The sequence below is a fragment of the Pongo abelii genome, chromosome 6, assembly GCF_028885655.2.
Source record: "Pongo abelii isolate AG06213 chromosome 6, NHGRI_mPonAbe1-v2.0_pri, whole genome shotgun sequence".
Taxonomy (NCBI): Eukaryota; Metazoa; Chordata; class Mammalia; order Primates; family Hominidae; genus Pongo; species Pongo abelii.
This window is the reverse complement of record NC_071991.2, coordinates 145,530,416-145,548,279: the sequence shown is the minus strand read 5'-3', so window position 1 is coordinate 145,548,279 and position 17,864 is coordinate 145,530,416. Positions and strand designations below refer to the sequence as shown.

Below are 17,864 nucleotides of genomic sequence, written 5' to 3'. Positions count from 1 at the left end.
AAACTTCTCTTCCACACAGAAACATTCCAAGCCTGTGATAAGCTCTCTCACCCTAAAACCCTTAAATACTCTTAGTCTGTAAGACAGAGTGCTCTTGACTGAAATCAGCCAGAAGCCCCTCTCAGGTTTATTCTCCAAAATAAACCTGTCTTTGACTGTTGAGCTGCCTTTTGTGTTTCTTTCCTCTTTCTTTAACTCTTACAATTCTCACTTCACAGGAAGAGGACATGCAAGCTCTGTCTCTGAGGCTTCCCCCGACCTCACCCTGTGCATCTCTTCATTTGGCTAGACTTGATTCGTATCCTTTATAACAACTCTGATTATAAGTATAGCACTTTCCTGAGTTCTGTGTCATTCTGGTGAATTACTGACCCTGAAAGAATAGTAGCAACCCCTAAATTTGTAGTCAGTTGGTCAGAAATGTGAGTGGCTTGAGAGCTACCCAAGCTTGCAGCTGGTGTGTGAAGAGAAGGCTGTTTCGCTGGGGACTGTGCTTTTAACTTGTGAAAGCTGTGCTAACTCAGGGCAGTTGGTGTCAGAATTGGGTTGTGCATTGCAGAGATAATTCCAGGGAGTGGCACATTCTATGAAGAAAATTAAGAAGGGCTGTAGGGAGGTGTGAGTGGCTATGTCAGCTGAGTGGACAAAGAAGTCCTCTTAGAAGAATTAACATAGAAGCTGAGATCCACATGATGAGAAGGAAATGAGAGATTGCTTATGTGGAAGGACATTGCCCCTGGGGACTCAGAAAATGCAGTTGAGCTCTAATCAGGTATTGTGGCCAGCACCTCCAAATTAGGAGAAGCTAAATGGCTGGATGCTACACTGTCACCTGAGACTAGGCCTGTCTTCTCCAAGAAAAGGCACGAAGTCAAGGGTACAAGGACAGGAACATGGAACAGGAAGACGGGCAGAGATTTTCTGATATCAAGCCTGCCACTTTTTCCACAGCAAATGGCTATAAGAATGATGATGTTGGCTAACACTTAGAGAGCTCTGACCATGTGCAAGGACTGGGGACAATCAGGCTTTACTAGAGCAAACTCAGTGATGTTACAATTATTCTCATTTGCAGCTGAGGTAAGGATTTGGGTGAGAAGTAGAAGCCCAGAGAGGTTAAGGAACTTGCCCAAAGGCACATGGTTAGTGAGGAAGAAAGTTGGAATTTGAACCCAGGTGTGTGTGATTCCAAAGTCTGTGCTGTTCACCGCGCTGCTATGTAAGGTTGCTGGCCTAAGTGTGGCCTGTTGGCTAGCGGCAGCCACACCTTGTAGCATCTCAGGTCCTGCACCAGACTTCCTGAATCAGAATCTGCATTTTAACAAGATCTCAGGTGGTTTCTAAGTATATTAATGTTTGTAAAGCACAACTACATGGGGCCTCTGAGCTTTCCACTCAAAGTCCCACTAGGAATCCAAACTTCCATCCTAATCTCCTCCACTTTGTTAAAATTTTCACCTTCACTGAAGCATAAACTGATCCAGGATCACAGCCATGTCTTGTTTTTCTCAATAAAATCTCTTAGGTTGAATTTGTTTTCAGGAGATGATTCTGGAATAGGTTAGACTCTATTTCACTCCATGTTTCTGTCACTTCCAAAGTATGCTCCACACTGAGGATGTTTAGATCCAATAGGCCAAGACTAATTCTCTTCAAATAGTGAGAGATTGGTCAAAAAGTTCAGCAGAGAAACCCAATTATGGTGATTCAATTTGCAGAGAAATCTCCCGCCTGCATCTGGGGATGCTGTTTCTTCTGCAGGGAGTAACAAGTTCAGGAAGGGAGAGGTACCCAGAGAGAGGACATGGAGGAGGCAGAACCCACCCAGCCACACTGAGGACTAAACTGTGATTTTTTTTTTTTTTTTTTAATCTTGCCCAAATTCCTATCTAAGGGGTGTGGGGAGTCATGCCCTACAAATAATACATTTTCATCAGATGGGTTTTATTTAACCTATATATTGTGACTTATTTTCCAACCTGACTCGTATAACATTATGAGACAAGGAAGAAAATCAAAATATTTTACCCCAAAGCATGTTTCTTAGCCATATTTTGAAATGGGCCTCCAAAGCTGTTCTTTGTGGGGGAAATTTTGCATCTGTGAAGAATCTCTATTAACATAGCTAGATCTCTTTCTTCTAGACCCTCCCAGTCCTAAAGAGATTAAGATCTGAATAGGAAACTTTGTCATCTATTGTCTCTAAGGGCATCCTCTATAAGACTTCAAAAGAACTTTGGTATCCACAATCTTTTATCTTAACATGAACATTCCATTTCTATAGGTCTCAGGTCTTTAGACAAACTCAACAAATTGCCAATCACAAAATATTTAAATTCACCTATAGCCTGGAACCCCTACCCCCACCACCCTCCGCTTTGAGTTGTCCCGTCTTTCTGGACCAAACCATCATATTTCTTAAATGTATTTGATTGATGTCTCACACCTCTCTAAAATGTATAAAACCTGCCAGGGGTGGTGGCTTACGCATGTAATCCCAGCACTCTGGGAGGCCGAGAGGGGTGGATCATCTGAGGCCAAGAGTTCCAGGCCAGCCTGGCCAACATGGTGAAACCCTGTCTCTACTAAAAATAAAAAAATTAGCCAGGTGTGGTGGCATGTACCTGTAGTCCCAACTACTTGGGAGGCTGAGGCAGGAGAATCGCTTGAACCTGGGAGGCAGAGGTTGCAGTGAGCCAAGGTCATGCCACTGCACTCTAGCCTGGGCAACAGAGCAAGACTCTGTCTCAAAAAATAAAATATAAAATAAAATAACATAAAATAGATAAAATGTATAAAACCAATCTGTGCCCCAACCACCTTGGGCACATGTTCTCAGGACCTCTTGAGGGCTGTGTCATGGGCCATGGTCACTCATATTTGGCTCAGAATAAATGTCTTCAAATATTTTACAGAATTTGACTCTTTGTTGACAACACAGACCTGCAGAACCAAGTCTAGCATCAGCTCATTCACGTTGATTAATTCCTCTGTTGCATGTGACGATTCCTCCAAATACAAATGGTATTTGAAAGGACAGGTAAGAAAGTCAGTCACACGCACACAAATATCCTATCAACTGTAAAACAGAAAGACTTTTTTCCAAACTGTAGCCAATTTTACTTCCCATTTCGACAGTGAGTTTGCAGCCAAAGTTGAGTAACTGAGTAATCTTAAAGAGCTGATTTCCTTCGCAGGAATTGTCCATTTCTTCTAATTGTTTAAAGTTACTCTGGAATCTGGAAGATAAAAGGGAAGGCTTCCACCTACTTGCAAAAGTTACAGCATTTGTAATTGGAGCTGACCTCAGAAATGCCCAGAGGGCTCAATCCATTAACGGAAATCAGCCTAGGTTGTGATCCTGAAAATTTCACTATTTCTGCTTGTTCTTAGACCCACTACTGCTTCTCAGTTGTTAGCAGCCCATGGCAACAGCAGTGAAGGCTGGGACATTAAGAAAAAATAGAGGTTAATGGTTTCTACACATCACTCCAGGGCTTTTTTTTTTTCATGCCTTCTATTATCAACCCTAAAAAGTTCAAACAAACAAACAAACCACACACACACACACACACACACACACACACACACACAAACAAAAAACAAAACAAAAAAACAGAAGTCATCAACTTTCTGCCACTGACCCTCACTTCTGTGGCTGTAGGTTTTCTATCAAGATTTCCAGATGATTGATTTCATGATGGGGTAAGATTAAGAGTTCTGATACCCATTCAGCTGTTGATAGGCAGAGACCCAAGGTCATTGTTCCAGGTCAAAGTTTCCTCTTTGGGTATCAACATTCATCTTGGCCCTGGGGAATTACTAAGGATGAAGGCTGTATTAAACTATTTCTCGATGTGCTCTGCTGTATACCAGCTGTGAGACCTTGGGCCAGTCACTTAACCTCTCTAGCCCCAGACCCCTCATCTGTAAAATGAGAGGTTCTGCACTGGTTGATCTCTAAGATGCTTCCACTGTTAGGACACTGTGATTCTTTGTCTTGTTTTGAGCTATATGTGAGGCAAAAATATACAGCCACATTTTGTGGGAAAAAATGGGGAAAGAAAAACAATTTAGAGCATCTTCTCAGAAAATAGTTACTGAGAATGATCAAATGTTACCCATTCTGAGATTTGTGATGTTAATGCTCTTTTTAAAAATCATGTATGAGCCCATCATGATGATGCAAAAGCACGAGGGGTGAAGACGAAACCCAAGTAAATCGAATGTATTATAATTAATGGCCAGGGCAGGAATGGAGAGACAGAGAGAAAGTGGTCCTCTATGCTGGTAATACACCTATTATCATCCTACATAGATTGCCTGAGGCAACTTCTCTTTTCTGGGTGGGGCTGAATCAGAGATAAGCTTTCAGAACAATAGCAGGGAAGCAAAGTGAGCCAGAAATCAGTACACAGCGTAATGAAAACTTTAAAAAGGGAAAGGCAGAGGCAAGAGCTGTACCCAAGTAGGAAATGAGGGGTCTAGGAAAACAGGCTCTAAAATCCAGATTTCATGTAGGAAGTCAGTTCGCTCAGCACCTGTGGCTCCATTAGAGAACTCCAAAGCCCCAGCCAGGGCCCTGAGATTTCCCTGCTTGGGTTGATGAGTGCCCTAAGGGCAGAAGCTGAGTTTCAGGCCAAACCTGGCATTATCACTCTCCCTATGCTCTGGATGTATTATTTTTCCTCCTCATTCAACAAACATTTGTTGAATCCTTTCTAGGTGTTGGGCATGTGATACTACTGAGAATATACAAGTGAATTAGATTCTGCTTTTACTTTTAAGAAGTACACTGTTAGGGGAGCCAAAATAGATGCAGTAAGTGGAAAAAGATCAGTTGTTTGATGACTTGTCAAAAAGAGGGGCACAAAATCAAGGGGGATCTTTTCTCCACTAAGCATGGGACTGGGAGCAGTTTTTGTCACCTATCCTTTTTTTTAATCTTCTGCTTTCAGAACCAGCCCTTCATGTAAGAGTAAGTTAGAAGACACAGCTTGGCAGTATAGGAGCCAAAGGAATCTTCTCCTTTGCCCTCTGAAGATTCGCAAAATCAATCAATCAATCAATCAATCAATCAATCAATCAACTCCCAAGAGTCAGATTAAACGGAGAAAAGGTATACATATTGATTTAACATGTACATGTGGAGAACCAAGGACAGCCCCAGAGGGATTACCACTCCCCGCCCCCCCCAGCGGGGGTTCAGAAGCTTATTTACCATCCTGGAAAAATAGATTTTGGGAGTGGAGAGAAGAGGAATTCTGTTGAGGGGATTACCAGGGAGAATAAATGGATCTAGGAACAGAGATGAACTTGTAAATAGTCCTTTTCTTTCTTTCTTTTTTTTTTTTTTTTTTGACAGAGTCTTGCTCTGTCACCCAGGCTGGAGTGCAATGGCGTGATATAGGCTCACTGCAACCTCTGCCTCCTGGGTTAAAGCGATTCTCATGCCTCAGTCTCCTGAGCAGCTGGGATTACAGGTGCGCACCACCACGCACAGCTGATTTTTGTATTTTTAGTAGAGATGGGGTTTCACCATGTAGGCCAGGCTGGTCTCAAACTCCTGACCTCAAGTGATCCATCTGCCTCAGCCTCCCAAAGTGTTGGGATTACAGGTGTGAGCCACTGCGCCCAGCCAGTAAATAGTCCTTTTGACAGTGAAAGTGAAGTTCCTCTCCTCCCCTGCTCCCAAAACCTGTTTTTCCAGGATGATATACAAGCTTCTGAACTCCTTTGGGGGGTGAGAAATCATTCTGTGATTCTCCCTGTATACTCCCTGTAGTAAAATTTGCATGCCTTTTCTTCTATTAATCTGCCTTATGAGTTGGTTTTTCAGTGACCCTTCACAGGGCAATGGGGATGTTTCCCTAGACCCCCTCATCAACAAACAGCTAGACCCAGCCACTCCCCGAGAGCATAAGAGATTTTTTTTCTTCCCATTTTTATCCTAACATTAGCTCTGATTGAGTAGAGTAGAAATGAGGACTTTGGAACCAGGTAGATTCCAGTCTGAGCTCTGAAACTTATTGGCAAAGCACCTAATAACATTGTTTCTGATTCATCAGTACACTGGAGTCAAAGGTACTGTGAACCAAAACTAAAAATCTAAGCGCCAACTCCATCTTGAAATAAGGCTAAGACCTGCTGGACTTCATTCCTAGGTGGTTAAAGATTCTAAGTCACAGGATGAGATAGGAAGTTGGCACAAGATACAGGTTACAAAGACCTTGCTGATAAAACAGGTTGCAGTAAAGAAGCCAGCTCAAACCCACCACAACCAAGATGGCAACGAGAGTGATCTCTGGTTGTCCTCACTACCACACTTCCACCAGCACCATGACAGTTTACAGACTGTAGCAATAAGATACCAAATTTTAACCTGACTCTAGTATAACATCACATGACAGAAAAAGGAAGAGATAAAAAGATTTCACACCGAAACATGCTTCTTTGCTATATTTTGAAATGACCCTGCTAAGCAGATTTTTTATGGGGGAAAATTCACATCTATAAATAATCTCTATCAACATAACTAGATCTTTCCCCTTCCAGGCCCTCAAAATCCAGAAGAAATTTACTGAGAGTCTAAGCACCTTTTAAAGGTCTAAATGGAAACATTTGCCATCTATTGTCTCTAAGGGCTGCCACCTATGAGACTTCATCTACGTAATAAGCACCTTGACCTCCACAACCCCTTATCTTAACCCAGATGCTCCTTTCTATCTATCCATTCCAGACCTTTAGATAATAACTTAACTCTTTTAACCAATCTCCAACCAGAAATTTTTTAAATCCACCTATGACTTGTAAGCCACACTCTCACATTGCTTCTAGACTAAACCAGTGTATACCTCACATATATTGATTGATGTCTTATGCCTTTCTAAAACATATAAAAACCAAATTGTAGCCGTTGGACACATGCTCTCAGGACCTCTTGAGACTGTACCTTGGGCCATGGCCACTCATCTTTGGCTTTAATAAATCTCTTTAAATATTTTACAGAGATACTTTTTTTTTTTTTTTTTTTTTTTGTCAACAGTATCACCTATTAAGGGATGTTGAGAGAATCAAGAGAGAAAATGAATCGAAAGTGATTGGTTTAGAATCTGCATGCTAGTCCCTTTTCCTTTCTTGTCTTTTCCAAGCCTGAAGAAGCACAGAAAAAGGAGATAAATAAACTTTGAACTCTTCTCTGGAGCCTGGAGAGCTGCTTCCCCTCAATAAAGAGAATTGCTTCCTGAACCCAGGTGAGAAGTGGTTTCTCCTTCAGTCCTTATTCACTACACAGAGTATGTGACCTATGTATGCTCACGGGTATTATCTTCTGAAGGAGAGTTATGCTTATGTGCACCGCTGTTGGAAATGTTTCATTTGTACAGAAACAATGTGGAGACCGAGGCATTGCCTTGTCTGTTTTTGCTTTTTTTTTTTTTTTTTAGATGGAGTCTCGCAATGTCACCCAAGCTGAAGTGCAACAGCACAATGTTGGCTCACTGCAACTTCTGCCTCCCGGGTTCAAATGATTCTCCTGCCTCAGCCTCCTGAGTAGCTGGGATTATAGGCAGCCACCAGCACACCCGGCTAATTTTTGTATTTTTATTACAGACAGGGCTTCACCATGTTGGCCAGGCTGTCCTCGAACTCCTGACCTCAAGTGACCTGCCTGCCTCGGCTTCCCAAAGTGCTGGGATTACAGGTGTGAGCCACCATGCCTGGCCACCTTATCTCTCCTGTCAAGGGAATGGCAGGTTATAATCCTGGTTTGTCAAATTCTTGCAAAAAAAAGATAATGGCCTTCCTGTTACTCCGGCACATAAAATAACTTTCCCAAAGAACAAATATTCACCATCATTTCGATGAATCTCCATCAGTATCTTTATTTCTTTACACACAGCTTTGTCTGTCCTCTGAGTGTTCCAGAACTGGATGTGTTACTACTGCCTTGCCTTTCCTTCCTTGTCTCTCTGGGTCACCTCCGTAGCTCTGAGAAACTGAATTTGCATCTTAATCCTGCAGTGTGACTCCAGTGCTCTGTCTGTCAGCCTCACAGCCAGTGTTTCTGGCATGGCCTTGGAAGAAGCCCTTGAATAAGACATTTTCTGGAATTGTTTCTACCCAGGTTTACTGAAAACAGTTGCTTTTTTTTTTAAACCTTTCCTATGGTTCTGACAAACTTCCTCCAAGTATTTATTTACAGTTCCTGTACCCCTAGAGGAGTACAGTAAAGTTTTACATCATATGGCTGAAAATAAAGCAATTGTCTAGCAAATACTATATTCCTACAATTAATTATATTCATCATATATAGTATGAGATTTCTACCTCCAAAAAGTGGAAGTCTTTTATTTTTTTAGCTAATTTCATGAAAGTATGAAAGTTTGGCAGCCATCTGCAAAGATGATTACATATTTCAGTTTGAAACAATGTCTACCTAATCACTGATTTTTAATCTTCGAAATGGCTCTTTTGTTTCTTTCTGGTGCGTACACATAGTTTAAGAGGGGGATTTGTATTTTCACAGCAGTTTTTATTTTAGTGAACCATCCATCACCAGTCATACTTTCAGTGTCATTTAGATTTGAAGTTTCCATTTGGATAGGCTTTGCAAAAAAGAAAGAATGAAAGAAAAAAACCACACACATACACACACACACACACACACACACACACACCTGTAAGGACATAAGCATTTCACAGAACTATATGGGAAATGCAGCAGATCTGAGTGGCATGCACTGATTTTCTTTAGCATTTTGATTATATGGGTCTGAGTTCAGATGAATCAAAGCAAAAATGAAACTCAGCAGGCATGATGAAATCAACTGAAACTGCTGAAATTGTTGGGCAGAGCCCACAAAAATGGTTTCATTCTCTGAGACTAGAGGTTGGAACTGGGGCCTAATTCAAGAGGCAGGTTCTGAGGGCTGTCATCACTCAACTCCTCAAACTGAAAGACATTTTTCAACAATAGGTTTAGTCTTTATAAGCTGTAGCTTTGAACAGACTTCAGTAAATGACACAAAGTAAGTTCATCTCTATAAACAGCAGGACAAATGCACTATGCCACTTTTTAAATTACATAAATTTAATCCCTATAATGTTTGTACTATGTTGGTAACTGACATGGGTGGCTGAGGCTAGTGGTGGGATAAGACCCAAATGAAACATTTTAAGGCATTTTAATTTAATCAACAATTGGCTCAGGGATGAGAGTACAGTTGGGAAAACAACTCTGACCTTGTACAACACAGCTATTTCTATTCTCTGTTCCATCTTTTGTCCTGAAGCCTCTCAGAGGCTGAAAGTATGCTCAGAAATTTGTTGTGTAAATGCCATTTTCAAAGAAGTGTTTTCTTCATTTCTTCATTAGAAAGACATTAATATTTGCCCTACCCAATTCACAGGAAGCTGTGTGTAACCAAGGAGATCATATATGTATAAAAACTGGAAAATGCAGTTGATACGGAACACTCTATCACTACTGTGTCCATGTGCGAATATTCTTTTTTTTTTTTTTTTTTTTTTTTTTTGGTTAAGACGGAGTCTTGCTCTGTCGCCCAGGCTGGAGTGCAGTGGCACAATCTCCGCTCACTGCAAGCTCCGCCTCCCAGGTTCACACCATTCTCCTGCCTCAGCCTCCTGAGTAGCTGGGACTATAGGCGCCCACCACCAGGCCCGGCTAATTTTTTTTTTTTGTGTGTGTATTTTTAGTAGAGACGGGCTTTCACCGTGTTAGCCAGGATGGTCTCAATCTCCTGACCTTGTGATCCTCCCGCCTTGGCCTCCCAAAGTGCTGGGATTACAGGCGTGAGCCACTGCGCCCGGCCGTGAGAACATTCTTAAAGGGAACATGGGCTTCACAACTGCTGACTGCTACCAGGCAATTCAAGTACCAGGTAGGATACTTATTCTCTGTTGCCTGGAAAACAATGAGATTTCTCTCTCTCACACAGACACAAAAGTATTCTACATAATTGCTGTTAACTGTTGACAGCTTTTGCTTTCATGAAATATCAGGTAAAATATTATTTAAAAGAGTCTCTCTGAAGTTACATTAATTATAAGTATACTGAGATCATGTAATGTGAATAAATAAGTTTATTTTATTAATAGGTTCTAAAAATGTTTCTAAGAACAGCTCTAGAATAGAAATGCAAATGAACAATGACCACTATACTTTTCCCATTTTCTCTTTTTAAAAAGAAAGTCTGCCTGAAATACACCTTCTATGGCTCCTTTCTTGATTATCAGTTGCAATAATTTTATATCACAAAGCCTAAAATTAAATTATAAACCAATTTGTGTTTTCCAGTATTTTTTCATGTTCATTTCACATAACATGGTTTGAACTTCTTTTTCTTACTTTCCAGAGCACCTAGGAAAGTTCTAGATGAATGACAGCCTCACAATAAATTCTTCCTGAGGTTGATTTATTAAGAACAAATAAGCTAATATTAATTATAAACTCATATACTGCAGCATCTACTATTTAATGTTCCTAGAATCTTATTTTTAAGAGTGGTAATAAAAGTTTGCAGAAGGCTGGGCACAGTGGCTCACGCCTGTAATCCCAGCACTTTGGGAGGCCAAGGCGGGTGGATCACCTGGGGTCAGGAGTTCAAGACCAGCCTGTCCAACATGGTGAAACCCCGTCTCTACTAAAAGTGCAAAAATTAGCCGGGCGTGGTGGTGTGTGCTTGTAATCCCAGCTACTTGGGGGGCTGAGGCTGGAGAATCACTTGAACCCAGGAGGTGGAGGTTGCAGTGAGCTGAGATTGTACCACTGTACTCCAGCCGGGGCGACAGAGCAAGACTTCGTCTCAAAAAAACAAAACAAAGCAAAACAAAACAAACAAGAAAAAAAGTTTGCAGAAGTGGAATTTTTATACATATATTAAGTTAATCAATTATTTAATGGGAACACTTTCTCAAATTCAAAGCTAACTTCAGAATTAGAATTGGTAAGCCAGAAATATTTTACCTTTATATGCTAATGAGTAATTATTCCATAACAAAAATGATTTTCATTAGACAACGCGTGACAGTCTTTCTAATTTTAGAGCAACACTATATTTCATTTCTTATAATATTTGTTTAAAATGCATATATACTATTGCTTTAGGTGAATATCCTTTTCTTAGGCAGTTGAAATTAAATTTCTTCTGCACAGTTTTACTAAGCCCGGCTAAACAAATGAAGTATTATTGTTCAATAAGTGCGTGATAAAGATCTTGACCAGTCTCAATTTTACAGGTAACATTTTCAATGTAAGTAGAGAAAAATCAGTACAAAGTCCATCTCCCTTTTGTATTAGGAACATGGCATTGCTTAATTGCCAACAACCTCAATTTACTAAGTAGGAAACTTAAGCATGCATCATTACGTTCCTTAGGACATCTCTTTGAGTGGATGCAATAATTTATTATCAAGTAGGTCTAATTCTCCTTTGATTTACAAAGTGGTAATAATATTCCATCTCACATAATGCTTTGCTAGGAGGAATCCAAATCCAGGCACTAAAATATTTACAGCCTCCCCAGGAGGAACTGGGATGCGGGTGGTATTCTCATTACCACAGCTAAGACAATGGAGGGGTTTGCCTGAGGTCTCCTGGCAAGTCAGCTATTCGGGGAGCAGAATCTAGGTCTCCAGATGCCTAGCACACAATCACAAAAGCATAGAACTCTCAGGAGAGTTGTCTAAACCACGTGTCCCAGAAAGAAGAGGGAAAATGATGCCCAGGACGCTTGCTGCAGAATCCCCACAGTGCAACCGTGTCACTGTTTCCCTCTGACTGCACATAAAGCACACCGAAGGGTATCAAACAACATAAAATCCTAATGGTGCCCTTAATTAGGAGGGACCATCACTCCAACTCCCTTACCTCCCACTGTCCAAGCTAGCAACCCCAAATTCCTCTCTGGGGTGACTAATCCTGAAAGCAAGACATAGTTACAGAAACAATCTTTGGCTTACAAGGGACCATCAAGCTCTGATGATGATGAAGTTTGATAGCAATAATGTCAAACTTTATATGGCCATAATCCAAGTTTACAATGATACATTAAGCCATAATGCTACTATTTATATCACCATAAACTCGGTTTATGGTGATATAAATAGTCATCCTAATGGCATTAACAGCAGCACTCAGTGGAATCACAGCTGTTGAGTACTGCATTTATGCTATTAGCATTGCTATTTATATCATCATAAACTTAGGTAGTCAGACTTGTTACATATGAATATAGAGGAAAGATGGATATCCCCACTTTATGCCCAAATCTTGGCTCCTGTACTGGAGGCTTTATGGCTGTTCCCCTCCTCTAAGTTATCTCTGCTTGGGTTGCGTGATATTTCTGTAGGAGCCACAGGAGAGCAAGTCTGATTGCAGGCATCTTCTGAGGAGCCTGGAAACAATATTTAAATGGGATAAGAAAGTGCAAGCCATAGCTGCTATGCAAACTTACTGTCTCCTTGGCAGCGCAGAGGACCCACACTCAATTTGGCTTCTGAGCCTTGACGGTCAGTATCTCCAACCACCACTTGGCTCACTGGCAGGTGATCTTTGTATGACAAGAAGCCAGCATCCTTCCTCCTGGATCACAGGCAAAGACAGAAAAAGAATGAGGAGGCTGAGTTAGAAATATGAATTTTCTGCTAGTTGCTTACGTTGTCTAATGATGACATTTCAGTAATCGTTTGGAAGTTTACTAAATAAAGCCACAGTTAAAGAGTCGTTCTCTCTCTTCCATAGGTGGTCTCATAGCACATTGCTCAGAAGCCCTTCTGGCATCTTTGTCTTCTGGAAAACAGAAGTGACACCCTGATTTCCAGAGATTCATAACCATTATGCTGCGTACTCTTTTAGGTTGAGGGTACACCATAGCATGTCAAACCCTGAGCACACATGCAGAGTTTGCTGTTGTCACGGAATCAGAAGTTCAACAAAGTCAACCTGGTCCCCTGAATAATATGTGAAACAAAACCCTATTTTAAAACAACCCTTTGTCTCTTTCATTGCTTTGAAGCAGTTCCTTCAGAAGTTTTCTTCCCTGTTGTACATGAGTTAAACAAGGGACACCTTTTGTTCCTTCCTCTCTTCTTGTTTAGTTTAACAACTGGAACAGTTGATGTGAAGTTTCCAACACAGAACAGGTGTTCAATACGTGTCTATTTCCATCTACAATGAAGAGTGGAGCTGAGATTTGAGCCCAGTTGGCTTTCCTCCTGAGTTTTTTCTTCTGTTGACTCTATATTTATCTTGTTTCAGGTCTCCCAAGTCTACCCCGTATCCACCCTAAATGAAGAAAGACAAGGCTAGTTGCAAAGTACTGACTCTAGAATGGAGCATAGAAACCCAGGAGGGGTTCCTGGAGATGGGCTTAAGGTGATTTATGTGCAATGAATTTTGGGGCCTGTGCAGCACAGATTTCACCTTCATGGAAAATCAGTGGCCTTTTGTCCTCTTTTTCTGCTGCTGTAGCTGAGGGATCCCTCATTTGGGAGTGAATGGGTGGGAGGCACAAAGCAGTGTGATGTCATTCCTCAAATTTACCCTTTCAGATGATTTTCTACTGTTCAGTCTGAATGGAAATAACAATTTTGAAATTGCACATAGAACTCATCAGAAAAAAACCCACCCTGATTTTTGGATGACAGGAGAATGAGACAGACAGTTCAATAATGTAAAGATTTGTCATTCATGTCTCTTAGCAAATAGTGCAGGGAATGGAGAGGAACCAGCTTGGAGGCCTGTCTTGAAAATGCTATGCTGTGTGGAGCAGTTAACTTATACCTCTGACCTTCTTGAATGTCACTGAATGTTTGTTTCCTCATGTGTCAGGACCCATAGAAACCCAGGAAGGAGTCACAGAACTTGGCCAGTGGGCCTCACATAAATGCACTATACACTGCCTTAGTTATTTCATTGTTTTCAAAATGAAGGGTTTTTTAAAAATAATTATTTATCAAACCAGAATTAAGATAATGCAGAAAAGCACTGTGATTCTTATTGACACTGTAGCTACTAATGACTAGGCCTCAAATATCTCAGTGGAATTTTTTACAAACCCACCCTCTTTTATTAGAAGTCTTATGAATTACAATCATGCCAAAGAGGAAACAAAGCCTTTGATATTAAACTTAATATTTAGTGCTTCTTAAAGGAACGATAAATAAAAGCGCTAACAGCATACAGTAATTTGATAACCTACTAGAAATTATGGAACTGAAGGCTGATTCAAGTTATTACTTAAAATTACATGACTCTAAATCAGAGCTCTGCAAACTAAGTCCTGAGACCCAAATTCTGTCCATCATTTCTTTTTGTATGGCTCAAAAGCCAGCTAAGAATAATTTTCACATTTTAAATGGTTTTAAAAAAGAAGAAAAAATATTTTGTGATGCTATAAAATTCGGTGTTCATAAAAAAGCTTTATTGAAATACAGACATTTTAAAAAATGTATTGTCTATGTATGATGCAAATGCAGAGTTAAGAAGCTATGGCAGAGACCATATGATCCCCCAAAGTCTAAAATGTATATTATGTGGTCCTTTATAGAAAGAGCTTGCCAATTCTAACTCATAATGGGGCATAACTGTCCATTTTTGCTTTAGGAATTTATTGAGCAAATATCTCACTGACTATCATGGTAGGCCACTGTTGTGTAACTCGATCAAGTTTCCAAAGTTGAGCAAGGGGTTTGGGAAGTGACCAAGGTGGGGACAAAAATATGTACTGAGAATAAATGCAAAGAAACTTGCAAGAGGAAAGAAACCATCTATGCTTCAATTTATTTATTGTAACTGTGAGAAATAAATTTAATTAATAATAAACTTTTAAATTTACTCTGCATTATATAGCAGGCAGTCATATGTCAGCTTTAGTACAAGTGAGATCTATCCTGTAGGAAGAGAAGGTGCTCTTCCACTTGTGGCTACTGTCATTGTTTAGCCATTCCAGCATCTATAAGATAGTACGGGCAATTTTATAAAAACAAGATCTTTAAATGGTGGAATCTCTATGACATTCTGTAATGAAATGAATAATGATCATGAAAATCGGAAAGGTACAGTTCAATGAATTTTACACACACACACATGCACACACCCCTGTACAACCATGACCCACATAATGATTTAGAACAGCTCCAGCACCCCAGAAGCACCCCCCATGCCCTTCCCAATCAGTACACTCCATCAGAAGTAACCATAACTTCGTCTGCTGTCATCATAGATGACCTTTGCCTGTTCTTGACCTTTATGTGCATGGAATCACTATGCACTCCTTTGTGCCTAGCTCCTTCTACCCAACTTTAAATATTTATTTATATGATACAAAAAATTGTATTATATACAATACAAAAGTTGTATTATATATGATACAAAAATTGTATTATATATGATACAAAAAATTGTATTATATATGATAGAAAAATTGTATTACATATGATACAAAAAATTGTATTACATATGATACAAAAAATTGTATTATATATGATACAAAAAAATTGTATTATATATGATACAAAAAACTGTATTATATATGATACAAAAAATCGTATTATATAATACATAAAATTGTATTATATAATACATGTTGCATGTATTTGTATTATATAATACAAAAGATTGTACTATATAAATAAAATATAATACTATACAACAATAAGAATGAATATTCTATTGTCATTTGGATGTTTCCAGTGTTTGGCTATTATGAATAAAGCTGCTATGAATGTTCTTACAGATGTGTTGCTTATTAGCCTTCATTTATGTCAAGCATTTACCTAAAAGTAGAAATGCTGGGTCATAAAGTACACATTTAATTTTAGTGGGTAATTTCAAGCAGTTTTCCCAAGAGCATGTACCAATTTACATTTCTACCAGGGATGTATGAAAATTCAGGTTGCTCAAGATCATTGTCAGCACTTGGTAATGTTGGTTTATCTTATTATTATTATTATTTTTTGAGATGGAGTTTTGCTCTTGTTGCCCAGGCTGGAGTGCAATGGCACGATCTCGACTCACTGCAACCTCCACCTCCTGGGTTCAAGCTATTCTCCTGCCTCAGCTTCCCAAGTAGCTGGGATTACAGGTGCCCACCACCACACCTGACTAATTTTTGTATTTTTAGTAGAGACAGGGTTTTACCATGTTGGCCAGGCTGGTGTTGGCCTCAGGTGATCTGCCCTCCTGACCTCAGGTGATCTGCCCACCTCAGCCTCCCAAAGTGCTGGGATTACAGGTGTGAGCCACTACGCCCAGCCGGTAATGTTGGTTTATTTATGATGAGTGACAGTGTACTACCTTCTTATGAAACTAGTGATAGGAGAAAGCATTTTTAAAACAAGTGTTTGGAAATATTCCAATTATTATGTAATTGTATTGCCCAAATTGATATGTGTATAACCTTATAGGAATTCACATATCTACATACTCTCATAATTTGGAAATATAATTTTTAAGTGTTTGTAATAATTTTATAAATGTAGACTTTTAGTAGGTTTTGAACTAAAAAAAATTTTTAATACTAAAAGCAGGCATTACTTAATTATTTTGCAAGAAAAACTGATTAACATCAGGGATGATAGAAATTTATAAGCCATGTTTTATCAAAATGTTTGCATTATTGGTCAATGATACTGAAAATTTAATATCATGATTCATTAAGTGAGAATAATAATCATTAAGTGAGATAATGTACATTATTCTCATTTTACTGGTGAGAAGAATGAGAGTCAGAGAATTTATCTAGACAAAGGTTATCGGCAGTAGTCTGGATTCAAATTCACACTATCTGGATCCCTTCCTTGGAATTTTCATTTTAAAAAGGGGAAAAAACAAAACAGAATATAAACCAAAACACCACTATGTAAATTAAAAGAATTTTCCTTTTAATTCTCATTTATAGATGAGGTGAAAAGTACCTTTTTAAGATATATTTAGCTAGCCTGAAATGTTGAGGTTACTTGGAAATCATAAATTCAAAGATATCTGCAATGTTTTATTCATATTTGCCCCTAATCTATCAACATACCATACTAAGCAAAAAAGAATTCTAGAACTACCTCATGCCCAAATCAACCAATGTTTTTAATGATATATTGAAGTTTATAAGAGGTTGCCATATAGCTAGTAGTAATAACACTCAGATATTCCTTACCCAATCAACAAAAGAGGGAAAGAATTGTCAGCTGAGAAAATAATAAAAGGAGAAAATAGTATAAAGATGCCTCCTTGGTCACTTTTGACCAAAGATCTAAACAGGGATCCAGAGAATGGTAAGCCACAAACAATGGCATGTGAAACTCTCAAAGCAACGGACTCTACATTAGTTGTGGAAACTAATTCATGAAAGGCAGTAAAGTGGTTTAACCAGCACAAAGTTTTTGTGATCCTACAGCACAACCTACTTTTTTTTTTTTTTAACTTTAGAGACAGGGTCTCACTCTGTTGCCCAGGCCAGAGTGCAGTGGTGCAATCATAGTTCACTGTAGGCTCAACCTGGATTCAAGGGATCCTCCTGCCTCAGTCTCCTGAGTAGTTGGGAGTACAGGTGCATACCACCACGCCCACTGTTTTAAATGTTTTTTTTTTTTTTTGTAGAAACAGGTTGCTTTTGCTTTTGTGCCCAGAGTGGTCTCAAACTCCTGGCTTCATGGTGTGAACCACTGTGCCTAGCCTCCACAACCAATTTGGGTTCTGGGGAGGGGTCCTCTGAAATACCTTTATGATGTCCATCTAAGCATCTTGTGTGAATCTTTTTGCAAGCAAAACAAGCCTTTGTTGAAAGCTATGATCCTTACAGATTGAGGTCAATCTAATTCAGGGAGATATTCAGTAACTATTTATC

General features: G+C 39.5%; 1 protein-coding gene across 1 annotated transcript in view; it reads right to left on the bottom strand.

Moving 5' to 3' along the window:
• The window catches only part of CNTNAP2 (contactin associated protein 2), a 2,266,356-nt gene that overhangs the window by 427,598 nt on the left and 1,820,894 nt on the right, over positions 1-17,864 (bottom strand). Inside the window, 1 exon segment of the mRNA NM_001133793.1 lies at positions 12,477-12,604. Within this exon segment, the coding sequence (NP_001127265.1) occupies positions 12,477-12,604 (128 nt within the window).